This window comes from Pleurodeles waltl, chromosome 4_1 (assembly GCF_031143425.1).
Source record: "Pleurodeles waltl isolate 20211129_DDA chromosome 4_1, aPleWal1.hap1.20221129, whole genome shotgun sequence".
Classification (NCBI taxonomy): domain Eukaryota; kingdom Metazoa; phylum Chordata; class Amphibia; order Caudata; family Salamandridae; genus Pleurodeles; species Pleurodeles waltl.
Window position 1 is genome coordinate 975,036,095 of NC_090442.1, and position 26,729 is coordinate 975,062,823.

General features: G+C 43.3%; 1 protein-coding gene across 3 annotated transcripts in view; it reads left to right on the plus strand.

The window, feature by feature from the left end:
- The window catches only part of CELSR1 (cadherin EGF LAG seven-pass G-type receptor 1), a 393,160-nt gene that overhangs the window by 185,692 nt on the left and 180,739 nt on the right, over positions 1–26,729 (plus strand). For all 3 annotated transcript variants that reach the window (XM_069229728.1, XM_069229729.1, XM_069229730.1), the window contains exon 4: positions 3,274–3,389. In XM_069229728.1, coding sequence (XP_069085829.1) covers positions 3,274–3,389 — 116 coding nt within the window. The remainder of the gene's footprint in view (positions 1–3,273; positions 3,390–26,729) is intronic.

Consider the following 26,729-nt stretch of genomic DNA (forward strand, 5'->3'; position numbering starts at 1 on the left):
TTTCTCCTCCATGCCGTGGATGACTTTACCGTCCCGTTTACTATGGGCTTACAGGAAAGTTAAACAAACTAAATACGGTAATCCAGTGCACAGTACATGTTTTGGAGGGAAAGCACAGGAGATTTAATACTTTTTAGCTGTGATACAGGGCAGAGTCACAGAGCTAGTAAATTCAGGCAGGACAAAATGGGAGACCCATGACAAAAATGCTGCCCTTACTACTGGTACAATGATGTCATTGTAATGATGCAGTAGTGGAAGACAAAATTATGCCGCATGGCTGATTAAATTATCCAGCGAGAATGTGCAAATTATGTGGCGTTGTGTGGTGCATTCTGTTGCAGTATTATCTTTGCAATGTGCCCTGTTAACCCACATTGACATAAAAGGACCCCAAATCTTTTGCAAAATACAAAGGTTACTTTTGTTGTCTTAACGGTTAATGCAGGAATGCGTTTATTAACACTATTTCCTCTAACTCCAAAATGTTAATAGTGAGTGTAACAATAGTGTAGACGTTTGGGCTACTTTTGAGTGAAGCAGTTTTGATTCACTCAGAAGAAAACAAGAAGAGATGTGCACACAAAGTATTGTGTGTGTGTGTCTGTATTTCCAGGCATTTTAAAGAAATTGTATTCAGTTTTGTATTTTCCCTCTCTCCACTTTGTCCTTTAAAACTACCTCTCCCTATTATAAAAGCTGCACGTTGTATATTATATGGATGTGAAGAAAAATCATTGCTCGGAGGCACTGCGAAATGTAAGACCTCAGACCTAAAAGTAGTAGTAATATCTTTGTTTTTTTTCTGGGCTCTTGCTACCCTTTTTAAGTTACTACAGTGATGGCTCCTCTGCTGTGGCGGAGGAGCATCTCCCACCCACCCCCATACTCTCCTCCCCTGCCACAGCAACATCTGCAAACCTTTAACGACAAAAGGATAATAAACTATGTTTATTAGGGGGCTGAGCACTGGGGGATTACGGGGACGAGGAAGAGTGCTCTGCGCACTCCCCTTAGTGCGCATGTGTTTTTGGCTGGCTGTCTCGGGCCAGATAAATATGCCTGCGCGCTGTGCTCTCTCCAATGCGGCACTGTGTTGCCGGGCTGGAGAAAGCAGGCACCGGTTCCCAGCAACACAAAAGGATGATGGACGGAGTGCTGAACAATGCAAACACTCACCCCCAGTCACAGATCTGGGTTTAATCCATTGTTCTTTTTCTCACCATGCCACCCCAGTTTGGACCCAGCTATAAGCAAATCTGTCTTGTCCAGGCCGAACTGCCAAGCCAAGTCCTCACTGGACTGGAAACAAGCATCCTGGAACTGGTTTCAGGGTTTCACTCTTCATCAGCCAAGCTAGCTTGAATCCAGTGGCACAGTGAGCAAGAGACCCACGTCTGGGCATACCCTTCCCACTTAGGGCAACTTTAGCAACACAAAAGGATGATGGACGGAGTGCTGAACAATGCAAACACTCACCCCCAGTCACAGATCTGGGTTTAATCCTTTGTTCTTTTGCTCACCATGCCACCACAGTTTGGTACCAGCCATATGCAAATCAGTCTTGACCCTGTTCCTCATGGGAACAGTCCAGCCCGAACTGCCAAGCCAAGTTCTCACTGCACTAGAAACAAGCATCCTAGGACTGGTTTCAGGGTTTCACCCTTCATCAGCCAGGCTAGCTTGGGTGCTCCAGCCAATCCCAACGATCCTTTCATGCAATGTTAGGATTAGCTGCAGGGCAGGCTGGGAATCGGTGCCTGCTGAGGGGAGAGAGGAGCAGCGTGGCAGGTAAGTTTAATTTTTTGAATTTTTTTTACTACTTTTTAATTTTATATATTTAACTCCCCCCCCACGTGCCGCCCTGCCCCTTTTCACCCCTGTGAGCCACGACTGAGTTACTATTCTGAAAACACTGTGTTGCATGAATTAGCATAAATAATTAAATAAATCATGTTTATGACCAAGAAGGAGGAATGATTATTACCACCCTCATTCAAATGTATTAAATAAGTAAGTATATTTCATGATGCCCCAGTCCATCCAATGGGTACAGTAATACTATCTTGGCAATACTTTCCCTTTGTTAGTCTCGGTTTAATATCTGCTTATAAACTATCAGTACTAGAAAGGTGACTGGTTAACTTTTACAGTGAAAGACTCTTCGTGCAAATAACGAGGCCAGTCAAGTGGATATCAAAGGAACGTTTTATCTAATTTCCACAGAAAAACAAACACAATATAGTAATTTACAAAACTACTGCAACAGATGAAATGTCTTGCTCTACTATTTAGGGCACATAGAAAACCTACACCCAATTTAATAATAGTTTTGAAAGATATTTAGGGCACAGTATTTATGTCGGACATTATCTTTTGTCATCAATGTTCTGACCCGCAGCATGGCTAGCGGGGCTGTGACTGTGGGGCTCCGATCCTTCTGTCAGTGCTTGGCCCCTCTGGCTTCATGACGGTGTTCTGGCCTCGGAGGCCACCAGCTCTGAAGACATTGAGGTTCTGACCTGTGCCAGTGCCTAGTGCTCTCAGGTTTAGCAGAAGGGTTTGTTGTTGGTACTGCTGAGCATCCTGTTAGAGGTTGCGTCCTCCGGGATGGAAGGGATGTGTTATTTCCCTTCGGGCACGAACATAACTTTTCATATTAAAATGGATGAACCTAATAATAAATGTCCATTTTGATGCAATATATCGTTGACATTCTTGTTCTAGAGTTTGGGTGCATGTGCCTATTGTCATGCTAATTTGGTTTCAGTAATGATAACAATAATAATTACTTGTTTTAATAAATAGTACTTGCTCTCAAAGTGTTGCCCTTTCCTAATGCTGCAGATATCAGGTGTTATTATTACTCCGCGTAGGCCCTGATTACCAGCCTGATTCTGAGTCGCCAGTTCTCCTGGGTGTTGAAACACTGAACCTGATTTTACTGGGCGGCATTTCCAGCCGGAAAACTCCCATACTGCTTTGGCTGCAGCAGCATACAGGCCTCTTTCCCTGCTTTCTTTTTAGGCAGAGGCAGCATACAAAGCTTCCCCCTGCCAGTACCAGGGCTCCCCTTCGCTCAGTCTACTCCCCACAACCCCCTACTCTGCACCCCACAGGGAGGCCCTCACGTACATTTACCGCCCGCCCACACACTAATGTCAGCAGAGAGCATTTAACCGAACGCGTTAGTCTGACAAGGCCCCGCGTAGAGGTGAAGGTTTCCCTGTGCGCTGCCTCGCGCCTGATGTGCACGTGTTCTTGTGGTTGCAGGTTTGCCACCAGAGAGAGGAATGCCCTGCTGCTCTACAATGGGCGCTTCAATGAGAAGCATGACTTCATCGCGCTTGAGATCATAGAGGAGCAGATCCAGTTAACTTTCTCGGCAGGTAAGGAGTTGTGTGTTTCTGACTCTCACTTCAAGAGCGTTTGAGTAATTTGACGCCTTTTCACGCAACTTGCTAAAATGTTGGACAGTTCTGCACTAGTATTAAACTGATATTTGCACCGGGAGTAAAAATATCATTTTTGCACTGATAGGTCAACATAAGTGTTTATGCACTAGTTGTTGTTATGACGTTGTTTCTCATTAGAAATCTCCCATTATTACAGAAGATGTTTTTGCCTCCAACGATATTCCTTTTTCATCCTATAGTTAGTCATTCACAGGTGGTTGTGCTGACTTTTATGCTAAACCTGTGAATTATTTACATTTTACTTTGCATTATTTTGCAACATATTTAGACTTCTCGAAAACTAGGGGATACGTCTATAGAGTGAGTATTTTAGAAATAGAATGGTCATCTTCATTTGCAAATTTCATTAAGGGCAGTTACTTATTTGCGAAGGGAGTTTCCTGCTTCAAGCGCTATAACCACTGGTCAAATAAAATGTATAGGATTCCAAGAGCAAGACAAATTTTGTATTTGCAGACGCTGATTTTCTGATCTGAATTTGGTATCTTTCATGCATTCACTGTTTTTATGATGTTAATGTGCCTCGTTGTAAGTGTGCCATTTGTGATTTTTTTTTTTAAACCTAAATTAATATTATGGTACATTCCCAACTCACTTCCAATAATCATTGAGCCTTTTGAAAAAAAAAAAAAAAAAAACAATCTTTAATCTGTTCTCGGAGTCTCCCACAGCCATGGACGTCATTTAGGGGTGGCAGCTGCGACCTTTAGCTTACCCCCTGTGGCCCCTGCTATTGCCTTGGTGACCCCTGGCCTCAGAGGTGCCAACACAATGTCAAGGACAGAAGGTAAACAGTGCTGTGATATGCACCATTTACTTTCAGTAGTTCCAGCCGGGAGCTGGGACAATCCGAAATAAATATGAGTGTAATGTACAGTTTCGTAAATTTAAAGAAAAGATGAAATCAAAAATACACTTTGTTAAACAAGATTTGTATCCTGTGTAATGTTTCTGTGAATTATATCATCCTCTTCAAAATGTAGGTGGTATACCAAATAGACATTTATTTGTATTAGCAACCTGTGTTATTATATTATCCATCCTGTGATGTCATTGAGTCAAAGGGTGGTTATGTGATGTCACTTCGCTACCCCTGGCATTTCGGTGAATTGGTGCCCATGCCCACAGAGTAAAGATGCTGCAGAGTTGGGGTATGCAGTGCTGAACAAGAAAATCACAACTTAAAACGAAGCCCACCTCATTCTCTCTTGGTCTTTGAAGTAGCCTGTAGGCAAACATTGCCAGAGCCGATAGGTCTGTTGTTGGGCGGCAGCCTTTACTTTTGTCTTTAAAAAACTGTGACAAAACAACACTAAAGTCTTTGGGGAAGTTATTGGGCCCTCATCAACATAAAAAAACATTAATTAAAAGCAAAACAATATTTTTGGTCTCATAACGCGCACATTGTCATATTTGTACTTAAACAACTACTTTGTGTGTGAATGTGCTCCTTGTGAAATGCCATAAATCACAACAAAGTTAGCTAATGGTTGAATTGGGCTGAAGCATTGCCCCGTGCTGTATACAGGAGTGGGCAGACGAAGGATGTGAATGACACAATAACAAAACAATGGTTGAAGTGGTCTGGCTTGAACGCATCCTCCGTACGTGCATATATTATACTTATCATTTTAGTAAAATCATGATGTCTCGGCTAATGCCAGACAATAAAAGGCCTATGACTGATAATCCTGTGACTGTTGTTCTCCTCTTTGAGTAGAAATACACGGTTGTAAAGTGTACAGTGGCCTGTGCTTTCCGTGACAACCCCCCTGAGGTGCAGCATGGATGTTCACGCTGCAACTGGTCCTGCTATGCAAGATGTGTTCCTCGTGTTTGACCTGTGCAGCGTAGACCCTTTTCTGCTGAATTTCTTTCTCTAATGTCTTAATTTTGACAGGGCGCTTCGAGGGTGGTTGGTGATGTGGTTTCGTATGCTGGCTGAGCTTTTGCTGCAGACTGTATTCACCTTCCTCTGCCTGTCTTAGCCTGACTGGGATTGCTACAGAGACACCCTGAGGATGCCTTCGAATTCTCCTTTAGCTTCTGCACCTCATGATTGATGCTGTCTCTTGCACATTCTTTTACTGGCTGGATTGTTCTTAGAAACTACATTTGTCTGACCTGCATTACTGTATGTTTCTAAATCCCTATTACCCACATGACAGTGTAATTAAGGACGGGTGAACGCCTGCTGTCACAGAGCTGTGTTGTCCTCGGGCTCACCTCGGTCAAGAGACCCACAGGGATATCACATAGTTTATGAAGGAGTTACTGCTAATGCGTGCTCTTCTCTCACAGTCTTATCTGGCTGTCTTTTTCAGATGTCAGAGATAGGTGAGGGAAAGGGAACCATGCACAGCTTGTCAGAAGTCTTAGATCATCACAAGAGAAAATGGGATGTTCGGTTTAGTCCTCCTAAATGTTTAATACGGACGTCTGATTAGATTATTTAGATGGAATCAGAGTTGAAAATGTGATTGCTCAAGTAAAAGACTAAAATCATATGTCAATTCCGCCCCTCGCCCCACCCCACTACCTCTTGCTTGTTCATTTCTCACCACTTAAGATTGTGCTTGGAGTATGGCACTCAAGCACCCTCCATCACTTATTTGCTGCACCCATCCCTGAGGTAAGCAATGCTCAAATTGACACATCACCTTCCTGAGATAATCACTGCTCAGAAACCTGTAGCTCACACTATTATCGTCAGATGATGGCAGTAGTAACAACCACCTTCTCTATTACTTTGCAACCCTCTCTAAAGTTAACAATATTTTTCACACATTCACAGAGTACCAACCTCACACTATAGCTTTAGTGTGACCACTGGGTACCCACCCTTATAACCACCAGTAAATCACATCCATTGATAAGTTTATCTTTGCTTAGATTCCCAGTGCACATGCCCTCCCATCTTGAGATCACTGTTGTGGTGGTGTTGCATGTCACTTACTGTTTGTCATACTTTGCAAGTCACCCTAAAGTAAACACTCTTAAACTCTTCTGTTCACACACCACCATTTTGAGAACATTCATGGTTACTCATATGCAGTATTTATTTTTGGCTAATGGTGTGCCAATCCCCAGTTCTCACACCATATTCCTCAGTTCATGACTTTAGTGTGACTGCTGGACAACCACTACAATCACCACCAGTGAACTACTTTTATGATAAGGTTAGCTATGTTTATTAGGAAGTATACTGATTCACCTATTTGAAAATGCAAAACTGATGTTATAAATAAAGTCAATCAAAAGCCATGCAACAAACTAATTTTACCAACCTTGATCCCACTAAACATTTTCCATGACATTTTGGATCGTAATTGGGTTTGGCTTGGAGGTGCTGTAGCATTTTCATCCTTAGCAGGAATCAATGGTCTACTAGGTGGATGAATCTTTGGACTCTGCGACAGGGTGTGGTAGAACCAATAACACAATTTCAATACAATTCAATTCAATTACACACCATGACCACTGTGGCCACGGAAGGAAACTTTCAGTCACAAATAAAGTTAGGGGGTTTATTACAAACTTAAGCTCAAAGTCATGTAGCGAAATCACAAGACCAAATTATAAAGATACATAATCACCAAGGGTTGTCCAAGGTGACAAAGTAAGTTTAAACAGATTAACATCAATAAAGCTAAGCATTCAAGAATAACAAAACAAATCAAAAGAAATATCTGACACACAAAAATTAAGTTTTGCTCAGAATTAGCAATCAGTCAATTCAGTTTAGCTGAATCATAATGTAGTTGGATACAAGGGAAAACCCTACCATGTTAAGGGGTAGCATGTTTGGAGCTAAACGCATGTGTGCAAAAGACAAAAAGCGCAGGAATAATTTGGAAAAAGTAAACCTCGGGCAAAAGAATACCAACTAAAGTGGGCAAAAACTAGGTAAAAAGGAAAAGTGTCAGCATGTCAAAAGCTTTCTCAAGAGTCTTCTGAAAGGGGTTAGGATAAACCGCTTTAAGTCTCAAAGGGGCGTGCAGAGAGGAATATACCTCTCAAAGGGGCTCAGCATACAGGAAGAAGGGTTCAGCTTCTCATCTGGAATCTGGAAGAATCTCTGAAGAACTCACCAAAGTCCAACTGATCAATGATATATCAAAGTTCATAAGCCGTCCACATTATTTTGAAGGGGCATCATCCAATAATAATCAATCACATGACTCCAGGTTGAAACATTTACTTCCATTCCCAGGTCTGGTCATGGAAACCTCATCCATCCATGTAGTTCCACACAGGATGGAAACATTTGTATAATTCTGCAGTCAATCTGCTCAAGATGTTCTGATTCCAAGGACACTGTTATATCTTCTTTCCACCTAAACAATAGGGCCTATTACCAACACTAGTCTTCTCATGTGAACAAAATCTAAAAGAAATCTCAGATTATGAAAAAATGAATCCGCATTTCCTGCAGAGTCATGAATTACAACATTGACAAGCCTCATTTAGGCCAAATACATTTAATTAATATATTTTAATAAACTGACTTTTAATATGCAAATTTATAAACTCAATGTCATTAATGCTTAAATAATATGCATGTTACATTCTTTTTAAAACAAAAAAGAACTCTGTTAATATATTTCATTAAATATAATAGGGAAGTACATTTCTTTAATTTTTGCACGCATCTCCAATTCATTAATCATTAAAAATTATTTCAATATATTCTGTTTAGTCCAAGGCCTAAATTATAACAAATCATTTAAATCTTGCAAACACTTGATTTAATTCAAACACCACCTATGTCAAACTCTACAATATAAATGAATGCACATTATTTAAAACGTGTCAGTGCAATTTCTACTTTAAAACCATTAGTGTTTTTGGTTAACATAAGGCATAAACACAATGCACGGCACAAAAACATAGACTACATCAGAGGTCAAACATTTATGTAGACAACGTTTTGCTGGATTGCCCCCTCTGTCTCAGTGGCAGCTCTGCAACCACCGCCTTTCCATCATGTCAGGGTAAGGCAGCCAGGCATTTTACATGCACAAATGTGCAGACGTTTGCAGCCTGAGGCAAGGCTTGCTGGCCTGAAGATATCAGAGCCCTGATGTTGACAGTCCAGCAAAGCCCTGTGAGGATCCTCCCCCTGTTGGTGCATGGGAGTGTCACTGAGTGCCTATGATGCTTAAACCTTGAAGTACCCAGTGCTGACTGTCTGTCAGTGATGTCTCACACTACCCATTCTCAACTCGTGAGATGAGCAAGTCTCACTGACCCCACCGCAGACTGTGAAGAATTAGAGAAGTCCTCCTATCACTGTTTGTTCTTTGACAAGGCTAGCCATTGAGATGAGGTGGTGGGATCTTCCGTTACGTCCTCCCCTCCTGAAGCCTCCAGCTCCTTCCTGTGCCACTTCTTCCTCCTTCCAGCCACTGGTCCTGCCTTTGCCACATCCCTCAATTGAATGTTCGATGGGTCTGTACATTTATGAATGTATGCGTATTTGCACATGTGCTTGTTAATGGCTGTGTACAATGCATTTCCATCCATTTGACTGGGTGGGTGTGAGTATGTGCGCATGCATGTGCTTGTGAATGAGTAGGTGGGTTTGAGTATGTGTATGCATGTGACTAAAGAAATGGTTTGAGTATGTGTGCTTGTGGTGCATGAGAATGAATGGGATGATGTGAGTATGTGAACACTTGTGTGCTTGTAAATTAATAGATGTGCCTATGTGTGCTCGTGGATGGGCATGAGTATTTGCGTGTGCCCACCCCACTGTTGTAGTTAACCAGCTGCCACTGCTCTGACTCCTAATTTAATAACCTGAAATGGTTAGGTTAAGTAAAATAACTGAACACATTCACAGAAGTTCTCATTCAGATGAGTAGACTGTAGATTCATAAACGTATTTCCTGAGACACCTTTTCATTTTATCCAGAGGTTTTCAAACTGGGGGGCCTCAAGTGATCCCGGGGGTGTGGGGGGGGGGGGGGGGAGGGGAAGGAGGTGCCAGACTCTAGCCAAAAGAAGCATTATACAGATAACAGGCCTTTGTTTTCAGCAGAAGCATGTTATTGCATTTTTTAAAAAAAGGTAACAGTACTTAACTGCAATGTTTAAATAGGTCTAGATATATTTCAACATTGCCATCTTTATAAAATAATTGTGAAAAATTCTGAGGGGGACCCAATGATTTTTACTTTCAACTGGGGGGGGTGCGGCATTAAAGTGTTTGGAGACCACTGCTTTAATTGATTTGTAGAACTGGTGTCAAGTGTAACATTTTTGTCTGCCTTGGATGAGTGTTCTTAATCTAAGTCCATGAACAGATCCATGCGGGAGACAGACATCATTATGCTAGGATGCAGCGGGTATATTAAGATAGCAACTGGTCTGTTCTGTTTGACTTCACTTGTAGAACTTAATGCTTATCAGGGCCTTAACCCTAAATTGGTGAGTTTGTTTATCCATTATCAAAAACTTATACGTTTTAAAACGGGGAAATAAAACTGTCACAATATGCGTCTAGTTAGCTTTTGATATTCCGCTTCTGTGACAGGGATTGCTCATTGAGGTGCTGTATGGCCTGACTGCTATAAAGTGGGACACCTATGGCAGACTACAAAGTTTTCACGGTTCAAAAACGTACGTTTTTATTAGTAAAAACAGGGCGATCCAGAGTATCGTTACACCTTCTTCCACCTGGCCTCTTGTCCGCTTCTCTTCTCGGCTCCTCTCCCAACCACCCGCCTTCCACACTCACAAACTTTCCAAAGTCTATGCACGCTCAGTGTTTGTTGACATTCAACAAACTCTGAGCTCAACTGAGACCCAACACGTCTTTCCCCTTAACCCAAAAACAATTAAAATAAATTAATAAACATCCACAATACTGCAAACCCATAACTAAATTAATACCAATATTTACACCCAATAAATATTTCCATAATACTCAATCACATAACAGAAGATATACATTAACTTTTCCTGGGTACATTAAGTACATAATCTTCATACTTTCTCGCCATGTCCTTTTTCTTGGAAATACTTTTGACTCCTCTTCCTTGTCAAGATTGTTGCTTCCATTTGTTCTCCCTTTGCTATTGCAGTGCATTTCCCGAGCAATTGACAACTTTTCTTTGTTCCACCACTTTCCATCATCCAATTTAACGGCATTTCTAAACACTCTTACAACCAATTTAGGTGAGAAAAACTTTGACTGCCCTTTCTGAATTTTCTGGACACTTTTAACCTTCACATAACCCCCCTCCTTTACAGAAATTGTCTTTCTCGGCTCCTCAAAATACCTACTTTGAGTTTGCACCCTTATTTCACCCACCAATTCTCTGTTAAGGACAAACTCACCCATCCACTGTCTTGCTAACGCAGTTGCAGGAACTTTGCTCCTTGGCAACACAAACAGGGAAATCTTTGTATCCGTGTTGGGAGTTGTTCGCATAGCCCACAACAATTTCTTGAGCTTCAATTTGCAATTCAAACCACTTGCCTTAGCTAACTGTACATTATCCTTGACAACTCTATTGAATCGTTCCACCAAACCATTGCTTCTAGGATGACACAATGAAGTCTGTGTGCTTGATGCCCATGAGTGCCACATTGTTAGCAAATTGATCTGACACAAACTGACAACCATTATCTGTCAAAATTTCATCTGGTATTCCTTCCTTATCAAACACTGAATCCAGGAACTCAATAACCTTAGTATTATTAGGAACCTTCACAAACTTGAGTTCAAGCCATCGGCTGTAAAAAACCATGAGTACTAACCCATATTCAAAATCTGCTTGTAAGCCTCACTTATATTCTCCTTATATTTCAACTTCGTCCATCCTTGTGATAAACAATGTTTAATCTCACACACCTGTTCATCTGCATCACACACAACCTTCTGCTCATCTTCCGTCACCACTCCTTCCAGACAACTTTCAACAGAGCATACTACAACATCATCCTCACTTGATCCTAATTCATCTTCACTGTTCTTATTTTCACTGGGAAGCCGAGAAAGACAATCTGCTAGCAAGTTTCTAGCTCCAGATACATCTCAATGTGATAATCATACGCTTGCAATCTATATTGCCACTTGGCCAGTCTAGTGAAAGTATGCGCCCCTCCTTTTGTAGAAAATAACTGTACTAAGGGTTTGTGATCCATCCAAACTGTAAAATGCTTGCCCCACAAGTAAGTCTTAAAATGCATGATATCCCACCAGCACGCAAGTGCTTCTCTTTCTATTGTCAAGTAGGTAGATTCTGCACCTTTCAGACTGTGAGAGGCAAATGCAGTTACTTCATCCTTACCCAGTTTTCATTGCAATAAAACCGCACCTAAGCCCCTTTGTCTGGCATCTGTCATAATTATGGTCTCATCCTTTGGGTCAAATGGTTTTAACAGAATCGCCTGAGCTACTTCATCCTTTATTAATTGGAATTCTTGTACACAATTTAAACCCCATTCAAACCTAACATTTTTCTTTAACAGATTCCTCATATTAAATGACTTCTCAGCACAGTTAGGAATACATCTACTATAGAATTCCACTAGCCCCATAAAAGACCTTACTTGATCCTTGTTTTTAGGAGACTGGAAATCCTCAATTACCTTAACAAAGCTAACCTTAGGTTCTACCCCATGCTTTGACATACTGTACCCCAAATGATCTATACACGACAAATTAAATTTGCATTTCTTCACACTGAGAGTGACCCCTTTTTCCTTTAAAATGTATAACGCTTGTCTCAACCTCTCATGTTGATTCTGATTCTTCCCAAAAATAAAGACATCCTGGACTGTCACAATTCCCTCAATATTGTTGAACAAATTATCCACCACCCTTTGGAACACAGCAGAGGCAGAAGCCAATCCAAATGGCATATGTTTAAATTGAAATAAACCCTCCGGTGTAGTGAATGCAGTTAGATACCTAGACTCTGGATGTAGATTGATCTGATGGTATGCAGAAGCCATATCCAACAAACTGAATTTATTGGCGTCCTTCATGGTGGACAACATCTCAGTAATATTTGGTAAGAAATGGCGGTCAACCAAAATTTGCCTGTTCAAATCATGCAAGTCCACACACATGCAAATGGATCCATTTGCCTTACGAGCTATAACAATGGGAGCAACCCAATCAGACGATTCAATTCTTTCTATCACTCCTTGTCGACACTGTTTGTCAAGCTCCTTCCTTAACTCCTCTCTTAAAGCTAAAGGAACTCTACGCACCCTCTGTATTTTTGGAGTAGCATCATCCCTCAACTTGATCTTATGAGAAAAACCTTTGAATTTCCCCCAGGCCCTCCTGGAACACATCCGAAAACTCATCTTCCCTTGTATTATATTTAATGGAAAACACAGGCTTATAATCCTTACTTAAAATCACCTGTGCAGGATTGTTAGGATCAAGCGAAATTCCTAAACTCTTTTGATCATTCCAACCTAATAAACAAGTGTCATCCTTAGCAACATACACCGCACCTTTCGTAATAGTGCCTTGAAAATTGAATTCTGCTTCATGTTCCCCCGACAACTTCTCTTGGTTTTCCACCATAGCCTACAGGTTTAATGCAATAATCCTTAAGGCAAATGTGATTAAAACATTCCTCAATTTTTTTCACTTAGCAAGGTGAATGGTGAGCCTGAATCAGCCATCACTCACGCACCTCCCATTAATAAGTAGGTCTCTTGACTTTGTTAGATGTTATGCCACATACATTCTCTTCCTGTGTTTCACATACATCAATGACGGTCAAGCTTTAACCCCTTCGCTGCCAGGCCTTTTCCCCCTCCTGTGCCGGGCCTTTTTTTGCCTATTTGGGGCAGTTCGCGCTTAGGCCCTCATAACTTTTTGTCCACATAAGCTAACCAAGCCAAATTTGCGTCCTTTTTTTCCAACATCCTAGGGATTCTAGAGGTACCCGGACTTTGTGGGTTCCCTTGAAGGAGGCCAAGAAATTGGCCAAAATACAGTGAAAATTTCGTTTTTTTAAAAAAAAAAATGGAAAAAGTGGCTGCAGAAAAAGGCTTGTGGTTTTTCCCCTGAAAATGGCATCAACAAAGGGTTTGCGGTGCTAAACTCAGCAGCTTCCCAGCTTTCAGGAACAGGCAGACTTGAGTCAGAAAACCCAATTTTTCAACACAATTTTGGCATTTTACTGGGACATACCCCATTTTTGCAGTTTTTTGTGCTTTCAGCCTCCTTCCAGTCAGTGACCGAAATGGGCATGAAACCAATGCTGGATCCCAGAAACCTAAACATTTCTGAAAAGTAGACATAATTCTGAATTTAGCAAGGGGTCATTTGTGTAGATCCTACAAGGGTTTCCTACAGAAAATAACAACTGAAAAAGAAAAATATTGAAATTGAGGTGAAAAAAACATAAATGTTTCTCTACGTTTTACTCTGTAACTTTTCCCTGCAATGTCAGATTATCGAAAGCAATATACCGTTACGTTTGCTGGACTCCTCTGGTTGCGGGGATATATAGGGCTTGTAGGTTCATCAAGAACCCAAGGAACCCAGAGCCAATAAATGAGCTGCACCCTGACGTGCGTTTTCATTCTATACCGGGTATAAAGCAATTCATTTGCTGAAATATAAAGAGTAAAAAATTGCTATCAAGAAAACCTTTGTATTTCCAAAAAGGGCACAAGATAAGGTGTTGAGGAGCAGTGGTTATTTGCACATATCTGAATTCCGGGGTGACAAAACTAGCATGTGAATTACAGGGCATTTCTCAAATAGATGTCTTTTTTACACACTCTCCTATATTTGGAAGGAAAAAATGTAGAGAAAGACAAGGGGCAATAACACTTGTTTTGCTAATCTATGTTCCCCCAAGTCTCCCGATAAAAAAGATACCTCACTTGTGTGGGTAGGCCTAGCGCCCGCGACAGGAAACGCCCCAAAGCGCAACGTGGACACATCCAAATTTTTGGAAGAAAACAGAGGTGTTTTTTGCGAAGTGCCTACCTGTAGATTTTGGCCTCTAGCTCAGCCGGCACCTAGGGAAACCTACCAAACCTGTGCATTTCTGAAAACTAGAGACCTAGGGGAATCCAAGGAGGGGTGACTTGCGGGGCTCGGACCAGGTTCTGTTACCCAGAATCCTTTGCAAACCTCAAAATTTGGCTAAAAAAAACACATGTACCTCACATTTTTGTGGCAGAAAGTTCTGGAATCTGAGAGGAGCTACAAATTTCCTTCCACCCAGCGTTCCCCCAAGTCTCCCGATAAAAATGATACCTCACTTGTGTGGGTAGGCCTAGCGCCGGCGACAGGAAACACCCCAAAGCACAACGTGGACACATCCTAAATTTTGGAAAAAAACAGAGGTGTTTTTTGCGAAGTGCCTACCTGTAGATTTTGGCCTCTAGCTCAGCCGGCACCTAGGGAAACCTACCAAACCTGTGCATTTCTGAAAACTAGAGACCTAGGGGAATCCAAGGAGGGGTGACTTGCGGGGCTCGGACCAGGTTCTGTTACCCAGAATCCTTTGCAAACCTCAAACTTTGGCTAAAAAAACACATGTCCCTCACATTTTTGTGGCAGAAAGTTCTGGAATCTGAGAGGAGCTACAAATTTCCTTCCACCCAGCGTTCCCCCAAGTCTCCCGATAAAAATGATACCTCACTTGCGTGGGTAGGCCTAGCGCCGGCGACAGGAAACACCCCAAAGCGCAAAGTGGACACATCCTAAATTTTGGAAAAAAACAGAGGTGTTTTTTGCGAAGTCCCTACCTGTAGATTTTGGCCTCTAGCTCAGCCGGCACCTAGGGAAACCTACCAAACCTGTGCATTTCTGAAAACTAGAGACCTAGGGGAATCCAAGGAGGGGTGACTTGCGGGGCTCGGACCAGGTTCTGTTACCCAGAATCCTTTGCAAACCTCAAAATTTGGCTAAAAAAACACATGTCCCTCACATTTCTGTGGCAGAAAGTTCTGGAATCTGAGAGGAGCTACAAATTTCCTTCCACCCAGCGTTCCCCCAAGTCTCCCGATAAAAATGATACCTCACTTGCGTGGGTAGGCCTAGCGCCGGCGACAGGAAACACCCCAAAGCGCAACGTGGACACATCCTAAATTTTGGAAAAAAACAGAGGTGTTTTTTGCGAAGTGCCTACCTGTAGATTTTGGCCTCTAGCTCAGCCGGCACCTAGGGAAACCTACCAAACCTGTGCATTTCTGAAAACTAGAGACCTAGGGGAATCCAAGGAGGGGTGACTTGTGGGGCTCGGACCAGGTTCTGTTACCCAGAATCCTTTGCAAACCTCAAAATTTGGCTACAAAAACACATGTCCCTCACATTTCTGTGGCAGAAAGTTCTGGAATGTGAGAGGAGCTACAAATTTCCTTCCACCCAGCGTTCCCCCAAGTCTCCCGATAAAAATGATACCTCACTTGCGTGGGTAGGCGTAGCGCCGGCGACAGGAAACACCCCAAAGCGCAACGTGGACACATCCTAAATTTTGGAAAAAAACAGAGGTGTTTTTTGCGATGTGCCTACCTGTAGATTTTGGCCTGTAGCTCAGCCGCCACCTAGGGAAACCTACCAAACCTGTGCATTTCTGAAAACTAGAGACCTAGGGGAATCCAAGATGGGGTGACTTGTGTGGCTCGGACCAGGTTCTTTTACCCAGAATCCTTTGCAAATCTCAAAATTTGGCTAAAAAAAACACATGTTCCTCACATTTCTGTGGCAGAAAGTTCTAGAATCTGAGAGGAGCCACAAATTTCCTTCCACCCAGCGTTCCCCCACATCTCCCGATAAAAATGATACCTCACTTGTGTGGGTAGGCCTAGCGCCCGCGACAGGAAACGCCCCAAAGCGCAACGTGGACACAGCCAAATTTTTGAAGGAAAACAGAGGTGTTTTTTGCATAGTGCCTACCTGTAGATTTTGGCCTGTAGCTCAGCCGCCACCTAGGGAAACCTACCAAACCTGTGCATTTCTGAAAACTAGAGACCTAGGGGAATCCAAGATGGGGTGACTTGTGTGGCTCGGACCAGGTTCTGTTACCCAGAATCCTTTGCAAACCTCAAAATTTGGCTAAAAAAACACATGTTCCTCACATTTCTGTGGCAGAAAGTTCTACAATCTGAGAGGAGCCACAAATTTCCTTCCACCCAGCGTTCCCCCATGTCTCCCGATAAAAATGATACCTCACTTGTGTGGGTAGGCCTAGCGCTCGCAACAGGAAATGGCCCAAAACACAACGTGGACACATCACATTTTTTCATAGAAAACAGTGCCTACGTGTGGATTTTGGCCTCTAGCTCAGCCGGCACCTGGGGAAACCTAGCAAACCAGCGCATTTTTGAAAACTAGAGACCTAGGGGAATCCAAGATGAGGTGATTTGCGGGGCTCTGACCAGGTTCTGTTACCCAGAATCCTTTGCAAACATCAAAATCTGGCTAAAAAACACTTTTTCCTCTCATTTCGGTGACAGAAAGTTCTGGAATCTGAGAGGAGCCACAAATTTCCTTCCACCCAGCGTTCCCCTAAGTCTCTCCATAAAAATGGTACCTCACTTGTGTGGGTAGGCCTAGCGCCCACAAAAGGAAATGGCCCAAAACACAACGTGGACACAACATATTTTTTCACAGAAAACAGAGGTGTTTTTTGCAAAGTGCCTACCTGTGGATTTTGGCCTCTAGCTCAGCCGGCCCCGGGGGGGGGGGGGGGGGAATGCCCTAAAATAAATTTGACCCCCCACCCCCCCAAACCCCCCTGCCCAGGTGCGACCCTTGCCTACGGGGTCGCTACCCCTGCGTGACATTGGCGCCAAAAAACAAATTCCCGGTGCCTAGTGGTTTCTGCCCCCTTGGGGGCAGATTGACCTAAAATCGACCAATCTGCCCCCAAGGGGGGCAGAAATGGTCTAAACACAGTTTGCCCCCCAGGGGAGCGACCCTTGCCTGATGGGTCGCTCCCCATCTCTAAAAAACAAACATACACAAAAAAAAAACCACACAAAAAAAATTTGCCCTGGCGCCTAGAGGTTTCTGCCCCCCCCCCCTGGTGGCAGATCGGCCTAATAATAGGCCGATCTGGCCCCAGGGGGGGCAGAAATGGCCTAAAATAAATTTTGGGGCAGATTGACCTAAAATCGACCAATCTGCCCCCAAGGGGGGCAGAAATGGTCTAAACACAATTTGCCCCCCAGGGGAGCGACCCTTGCCTGATGGGTCGCTCCCCATCTCTAAAAAAAACCAAACAAACAAAAAAAAAACACAAAAAAAAATTTGCCCTGGCAACAAGAGGTTTCTGCCCCCCCTGGGGGCAGATCGGCCTAATAATAGGCCGATCTGCCCCCAGGGGGGGCAGAAATGGCCTAAAATAAATTTGCCCCCGAACATCCACCCCCCCGCCCCCGGAGCGACCCTTGCCTATGGGGTCGCTCCCCCTGCGTGACATTGGCGCCAAAAAACAAATCCCCGGTGCCTAGTGGTTTCTGCCCCCTTGGGGCAGATTGACCTAAAATCTACCAATCTGCCCCCAAGGGGGGCAGAAATGGTCTAAACACAATTTGCCCCCCAGGGGAGCGACCCTTGCCTGATGGGTCGCTCCCCATCTCTAAAAAAAACCAAACAAACAAAAAAAAAAAAACACAATTTTTTTTTTTGCCATGGCAACAAGAGGTTTCTGCCTAGCCTGGGGGCAGAAATGGCCTAAAATAAATTTGCCCCCTGAACCCCCCCCCCCACCCCCCCCCCCCCGGAGCGACCGTTGCCAACGGGGTCGCTCCCCCTGCGTGACATTGGCGCCAAAAAAAAAATCCCCAGTGCCTAGTGGTTTCTGCCCCCTTGGGGCAGATTGACCTAAAATCTACCAATCTGCCCCCAGGGGGGGCAGAAATTGCCTAAAATAAATTTGCTCCCCGAACACCCACCCCACCCCCCCCCCCCCCCACGTAGCGACCCTTGCCTACGGCTTTTGAAACCTGTGAGAGACTTCAAAGGGAAGGAAATACATTTCCTTCCCTTTGAAGCCTCTCGGGGCCTCCCCCATGGGATTGAAAAAGAAATGCAAAAGCATTTCTTTTTCAATCGCGCTGGAAGCTCTGCTTCCAGCGCGATGGGGGAGACCCTGTGACTAATCAGCTCGCGCGCTGACGTCACAGGGGGGTTTGGGGGGGTCGGGGTGGGAGGGGAAGGGCTTCCCCTTCCACCCCTGACTTGGGGGGGGTGGGGGGGAACCCCACAGAGGGAGCGCTAGCGCTCCCTCTGGGCTCTGTGCACAGGACGTAATGGTTACGTCCTGGGCACAGCAGCACTGTGCCTCAGGACGTAACCATTACGTCCTGGGCACAGAAGGGGTTAATCTTAGTCACTGGTTGTTGCCTCTATACTAGGTGTTCCGTCCTTGATTAAACCAAAAACATTTCCAGGTGCAATTTTGCCTTTAGACCTACATGCTCTGGCAACACGCCCCTTTTTCATATGTTTGGAACACTTCTTATTTGTTGCTGGACACACATTTGCATTGCCTTAATGGGACACACTGCCATACCTATAATACTCCAATTTCCAAAAATTCTCTTTTTTTTTTTTTTTTTTAGATGCAGTTTCAACTCTTTCTTTCCCTTTACTTTTCATTTTCCCTTTCACGAGCGACACACTCTGTTGCGAATATTTTTCATCCAAAATATTCATTTGTTACATATACACTGTTGTGTTTTCTATTCTAGTGGCAATTTCAACCACTTTCTCTAAAGTTAAATTCAGGGTGGACAGCAGAGTTTCTTGCACTTTTTTGCTACTCGTTTTCTCTCTGTTGATCATGTATAATTTCATCTTCACAAGCCTTAAACTCGCATGTGACCGCAAGTATTCTCAACTCCCCTACAAAACTTGCAACAGGTTCACCAGATACTTGAGCTCTTTTGTAAAATGTATGTCTCTCCATAATGACATTCTTGCAAGCTTTAAACCTAGAATCCATAGTTTTAATGGCAGAAGCATATTCGTCAATTCCTCCATCTCCTTCACCTTCTCCTAACTGAACTAGTACTTGAGTTATGTGTTTTAAAATTTTCCGACCTTTGGATCCCAAACACTGCCGAAGAATGGCAAATGTTTTCTGATGTGTAAAAGTATCACCATCCGAGGCATGCAGGTACGCTTCAAAGCCTTCTTTCCGTAATTCTCAGTCTGCTTCAGAAGAGGCAGGATCAGGAGTAAAAACAGGTGGTGGAATTATAGAATGCTGCCTGACTTAAGTGTATAAATACAGGTTACACAACTTGCATTGTGCACTAAAATATTTTGCCACTTCAATGCCAGTGTCCTGAAAATTACTGCTGGTGGGCTGTGGTTTGTGTGCAAAATATCACTGTACAATTAATTCAATTTTGTGTGTCACTGTGTAGGAGTCACACAAACACAATCCATAATGAAATACAGTGACATGTACAATATCACTGAAATCATTTCTGTTTTGGTGTGTGTGTCACTGTGCAGAAGTCAACACAACACTAACCACAGTGAAATACGGTGACACATAGCATTTGTAAGGGTGCGCGTATCACCGAGTCACAACTATGAAGACTATTACCAAATCCAAGCGTTGTGTTGCTTGGATATTGATGCGTGTCAGAGCAACCACTTGTCAAGTGAAAGTTTGCTTGTAAACATGGACATCCAAGCGTGACATCGCATGCACGGCTCATGCTGCACGCGCAAGACTACACAGAGCTCAGATCCTCATCCGAGCGCAAGCTCACATTGCCAAGCGTTGCTTCGATACAAGGACGCAGAGCCAAAACGTCATGCGGAAATCGGGCCTCAGGTGCACGCCTAATGAAATAATGGTTCCTGCTGTGTGCGCCAGGCCCCCCAAGTGATCCCCCAAACATGGTTGTTCAGAGGCGATCAGGAGGGGAATACAAGCAAGAAGCCAAGGACGATGAATAGAAGGTTCCGGCGATCGGACTTGAACGCCGCAAAACTTCACAGCACCAGCAACACAGCCAAACCCCTAATAAAGATCTGACTGCTCATGTGGGGGATCGTCCTGTCCACAACACGTCGTCGCCAATACAAAGTTTTCATTGTTCAAAAAGGTATGTTTCATAGTAAAAACAGGACGATCCAGAGTATCGTTCCACCTCCTTCCACCTGGCCTCTTCTCCGCTTCTCTTCTCCACTTCTCTTCTCCACTTCTCTTCTCCACTTCTCTTCCCAACTTGCCCACCTTCCACACTCCAAATTCTATGCATGCTCAGTGTTAGTAGACATTCAACAAACTCTGAGCTCAACTGAGACCCAATAAAGACTTAATAGTACTGCTATACAACGGTGTATTATCTTCCACTGTAAAAAAAAAAAAAAATAAGACTTTGTAGTCATTCCTGGCTGATGGTCTTCCTCTCTCCTGTTGGGCTTTGTTCCCAACATATTTTTCTCCTATGTTTGTCACTTTTGTTGCTCCACATGTGTTCTAATAAATGGTGTTCCTATCGTGCTCAGTTCATCTGAGGATTCAGTATTTCATTTGTGATGGTTTTTAACCAAAATGGAGGCCCAGTTAGAACTGACTTGTAGAGCCTTGTCGGATTTACAGAAAGACGCTGTGAACCAGCTTGAGTTCTTAATGCCCTGTGAGCTTGGGGCCCATGTATGTGTCAAAGGCTTGATTACCCCGTCTTGGAGCTTGATCTCCTAGAATGGAATACTGAAGGAGTTCTACATGCACGACTCTTGGAACAGTTTGGTCTTAGCAGTAAGTGAAGGTGTGGGGTGGGGGTAAACAATTAGTTAGACCCCAGCTGCAGAGTGCCCATTTCTTGTGTATATTTGGTTGGGCCAGATCTTTGCGTAGTGATTCCTAAATCTCGCAACACCGACTCCACTGCTACTTGCTGAGAGTAAAAGTCTGTATTAGTTCATTGTTAAAGTGCCCATTTTTCTCCCCAGCATACTTTTCTTATGATGCACCGTTTAGCTTAGGGAGGAGAGTATTTCCTTGCATAATATCCCAAGAGTCATAATTATCTTATAGGTTTTCCATATTGTGGTTTTCTTGATTATATGTTCACAATATTTACAATCAGGATATGATAATAGGCTGTGTTTGGCCTGCTAGGGAACAGGCTAATTCAAGCCCACGTAATTCTGCAACACTAAGGTCCTAGGTATTTCAAGCACATTCACAAGAAGTGATGGGGAAACGGCACACTGTACCGTGGGCACATCGACTACTAGTGTTGAGACGCATGTGGTGTGCCTGAGCAATATCATTACCTTTAACCAAGTTTTTCCCTTCTTAACCTGCCCAACAAGATGTAATCACACCCTCTTCAGAAAGATGCTAGCCCCGCATCATTCTTCATCCTCGAAGAAGTTTGAGTGATTATCTAACCCCAGCTGATTAGGCAGTTCAGTGGTTGGGTAGACTGCGTACAGTATTGTGCTGCATTTCTATCAGTATTTAATAATAGATACATGCTTCTAAAACACTCTGAATACCCATTAATCTGTCCCAGATCTGGCCTTCAAATATTTTATATATCAATGGACAGGCTGTCCATTTGAATGACTACTGACATTCCTGTTACATAGCAAAACTGTAAGTAATAGAAAGCAAGTCATCTTAACCACTATACATCTCTGTCTCATTCCATTTGTTCCCACTCCATCAGGTTTGCCTTGTGAGTGCTACTTAAGCAGGCCACTTGCTACATTCAGATAGTATTTTCTTTCTCCCAAAATTCATCAATCCACTATGGACTTACCATCTAAGCCACATAAACTCTGAATGGCGACACAAAGTATCCCCAAATTCATGTCTCAGATGTTATGCTTGGATTAAAATTGCTAAGGTACATTTTGAGAGTCTACCCCTCAAAATGGCGGCAGATGTAATCCCACACATTATGCAATCTAACTGGACATCCATGCAGAGGTGCGGCTTGAGTTCTTAATGCCCTGTGAGCTTGTTGGGCCGTGCCTGGACATGCCTGTCCTGTTTAGAGAGAGTCAACTTTACAAAAACAGTGGGAGGTGGAAACACTAAAGTAACTATAACCACTGGCACCTCCCCTGGACAGAATTCAGTGATATGTTTGTTTTAGGTTACCTGTGTCATTACAGTGTCATTACAGGAAGGGAGCAAAGCCGAGGAAATAACTGTTGCAGGGCAATTGGGGAGCAGTGCTCACTGCAGTTTGTGACCCTCATCCCTAACCTAAGCAAAACATTGAAATTCCATTTGTCAAGGAAAGGGCAATGACTGCTGAAGTTCTGCTCGTGGTGTCTTTGGACCTCATGATGTTATACGGATATAAGTTGTAGAAGGATACTACCTGGCTTACTTTCACATGTAATCCCCAATGCTTGGGAAAAGCTGGATGGGAGCTTCCACAACATGACTTGTCATAACTCAGTAAAATGCTCCTGAGTTACAATGACTGTTTTGGAAATCCTTTGTGGATGAGATGTTTGTCATTCCAGACTATCGCAGACACAACTTGTCTGATTAGAAAAGAATCTCCTGATGCTACGGATGAAGCCATATGGTTGATCCAATACTATTGGAACTCTAATTACAGCAATATGATGTCATGTTGTTACTGATCGTGAGAACTAGAGAAAAAAAAATGATGTCCATGGTGATGACTCGGAGACCCTGGTTTACTGAAACGTTTGGCAAAGATTGGCCAGAAAACCCACCCTACTCTCGGAGTACACTCTGCCAGTCTGGTTAACTTGTTTACTCCAGGATTGGAGGTTTCAAAGACAATTGTCGAATCCCGTACTACTAGTGTGAATTGAAAGGGCTAAGCAGCTTGTTTAATATTTTCATATCATGGAGAACTAAAAGGGAGACACTTAGATTTGCTTTTGGCCAGGTTATTTAGGCAGAATCTGTCAATCAAGAATAGTACTCATTGCAAAAGAAAGTCTGTGTGCAGTCTGCTATGCTGTGTTCCTTCGAACGTATTTAAGTAATAAACTCAGACCAATCAATTGATTTTATATGCAGCTTCTGGCATGTGCTCTGTAGCCTTAGAACAACAGCCCACATTTAATAAGGGGTAGCACAGTTAATCTGGTTAGGAATTGGATTATGGCCCACCGCACCTACCTGTTATAAAGGGCATGGGGTGATGAATGTCATACACAGCGGGTGAGTATCCTCTGTTATCTTCCCACAATAATCCACCACTCGACTAATCGACAGAGGCAGGCAGCAATAATTTGGATGGGATATGGCCACTGTAAATGCATTCTGCTCCTTCTGTGACCACTTGTGTGGCCCCATTGGAGATTATCATGTCAGTTTTCCCAGAAATACCGGGCGAAAAAAAAATATATTTACTGAATTGGTTCCATGATCATTTCGAAGTGGTTCACCCCAAATATATAAAATGCTCACAAGGAATTATTTTTTCTTTGGAAGTCGTCATATTCCTGGCGATGTGAAAGGTTTAAGTTACAGTGGTACAGTTTTTGGAATGTGCATAGTCAGGGCCGTCTTTATGCCTGTGCGACCGGTGCCCCTGCACCGGATTCTGACTTCGGGTGGGGGTGCCGTTTGCAAGTGTATTAAGATTTTAAAAGCACCTGCTATCATGTTCCTTGCCTCCAGGTAACAATAAAAATGTGTAGATAACTCCATGATTAATGTTCTGCATGCAAACAGATTAGAGCATTATGATTTTTAACCAGTATTTCATTATCCTAGTGCTGCAAAAAGGGTTCATTTGGATAGAAATCAGTTCTTATTGTTAAAGAGAACCCGCAACCAGTTTGTGCTTCTCCAGACAAAGCACTCTTAAAGTATACTGCCTACCAGTATGGTTGACATGTGACTCCTGCACCTTGTAGTCGCACACCTAGGAACGATTGTCTCTGTGCTCTGACGCCCAATCTTACCCTAGTATGAGTGATGCTATAAAACTAAATGCATCTGAGAGAAAGTGGTTATGGAGACTTGAGTGGCTTTGTTAAAGGGTGATCGTGAGGGAATCTGTGGCAGAAGTGCCTACAATCATTGTCGCACTTGGCGCCACCGGGGCTAACGCCAGCCATGGTCACGCTAGCTACTAAGAGCCGTGCCCACTCCCATGTCATCATTAGAAAACGGAATCTTTCAGTCACTCAACCCCCAAAGCATTGAGTCAGTTTAGACTGACCCCCTATCACGACTGTACCTTTCTTTGTCATTCATTTCATTCTAAAATTTTGTTAAATTTCAGTTTGGCACTACCTTTCCTGTCCTGCAATCTTAACAGCAATTCCTGTTTTCTTTTTTGTCATTGCAATATATCTGCTTGTTTGTGGGCAATTCATTATCCGTTCCAAAACGAATTACAAATTTGCTACTTTTTTACTTCTCCCAGTGAAGGCATATCTCACATGTTTGTATCCACTGGCTTTGTTCACTATCAAATCTGCTGCCCCGCTTTGGTGATGAGATGGCACAGTTGCCTTCAAAAAGTATATGCTAAAGCAGGGAGAAAATCCTACTTCATAGCGGCAGAGTTAGTTGGATTTGGGTGGTTTAACCAGGAAATTCAAAATGCATGACTCCTGGGACTATGCTAATGGAAAGCGAGACCTGCACATTTTGGTTGAGGTGGATTAGGAAAAATTGTTAGCTACAAGTATGGACATTAGTTCACCAGATTTCCATGCTAGAGGAAGTGATATCACAAACCTTAGACCACTGAAGACATGACAGCAGGGCTGTATTAAGACTTTTAGAGGGGATAAGAACTTAAAAGATGTTGGTGCCCCATAAATATATAATTCAAAATATAAACAATAATAAACCGTAAAATACAATTTTATTTTTTTAAATGAAACAAAGCTTGCAGTAAGAAAATGTTTATTTTGTAGAATTTCACTTTATTTATATTTGACAAGTTTTCTCACACTTTTTCTAATTGCAAAGTATTTGATCAGATCCTCAAACTAATCTTCTGTAACACGTCTGCTTCTATACCTAGTAGAGTTAAGGCATCCAGCTTGCCTTGTTGCCGAATTGTCCTGCTGAGATTTTTAATATACTTCAGCTGAGAAAATTAACTCTCAGCTAAGCAATTTGTTACCGTTACTGTTAAAAATATATGAAAACAAATGTCTACATATGGAAAGACGCACTCAATATCATTAACCTCTATTATTCCTATTGTATTATTATGTTCAGTATTGCATATAATATATATATATATATATATATATATATATCATTTTTGCATTTATTGTGGGAGCCCCTTTTTGTGGAACCTTGTTCAGCCGCACCATTTGCAGTTTTGCACTGCATTGTCCTTGGTGAATCCGGCAGTGGAAAACTTCAGTGGTGCCCCCCTTCCCTTGATTCCCTAAGCACGTGCTTATTTTGCTTAATGGGTGATCTAGCCTTGCATGACAGGGTGGACTGGTTGCCCCATTCCTAATGCCTCAACTGCATCGTGTTTGTTAGTGAGGGGGCTAGTGGAAGAACAAATGCTGCTAAGCCTGGGACAGAAAAAGAGGGAACTTGGACCTATAAATCAATCAATCAATCACTTGTTAAGCACGCTACTCACTCGTTAGGGTCTCAAGGCAGCGCTGGGGGGTGGGTTGCTACTGCTCGAATAGCCAGGTCTTGAGTCATTTCCTGAAGGACAGGAGGTCCTAGGTCAGACGTAGGTTGACCGGGAGGGAGTTCCAGGTTTTGGCAGCGAGGTGGGAAAAGGATCTGCTGCCGGTTGTGGTACGATGGATGCGGGGGACGGTGGCGAGGGCGAGGTTGGTGGAGTGGAGCTGGCGGGTGGTTACGTGGAAGCTGAGACGCTCGTTGAGGTAGGCAGGGCTTGCGTCGTGGAGAGCATTGTGAGCGTGGATGAGGAGTTTGAAGGTGATCCTCTTTTTGACAGGGAGCCAGTGTAGGTCTCTGAGGTGGGCTGAGATGTGTTCGTGGCATGGGACGTTGAGAATGAGGCGTGCGGAGGCGTTCGGAATACATTGAAGTTTCCTCTGGATTGGCCGTTGTTCCCGCGTAGAGTGCGTTGCCATAGTCCAGTCTGCTGCTGACGAGGACGTGGGTAACCGTTATTCTGGTTTCAATGGGGATCCATCTGAAGGTCTTGCGAAGCATGCAGAGAATGTTGAAACATGAGGATGAGACGCCGTTGACTTGCTGGGTCATGGTGAGTGATGAGTCTTGTATGAAGCCGAGGTTGCGTGCGTGGGTGGTGGGAGTTGGTGCGGTTCCAAGGGAGTCTACCCATGCTGAGCGGTTGGAGCTGAGGATAAGGATC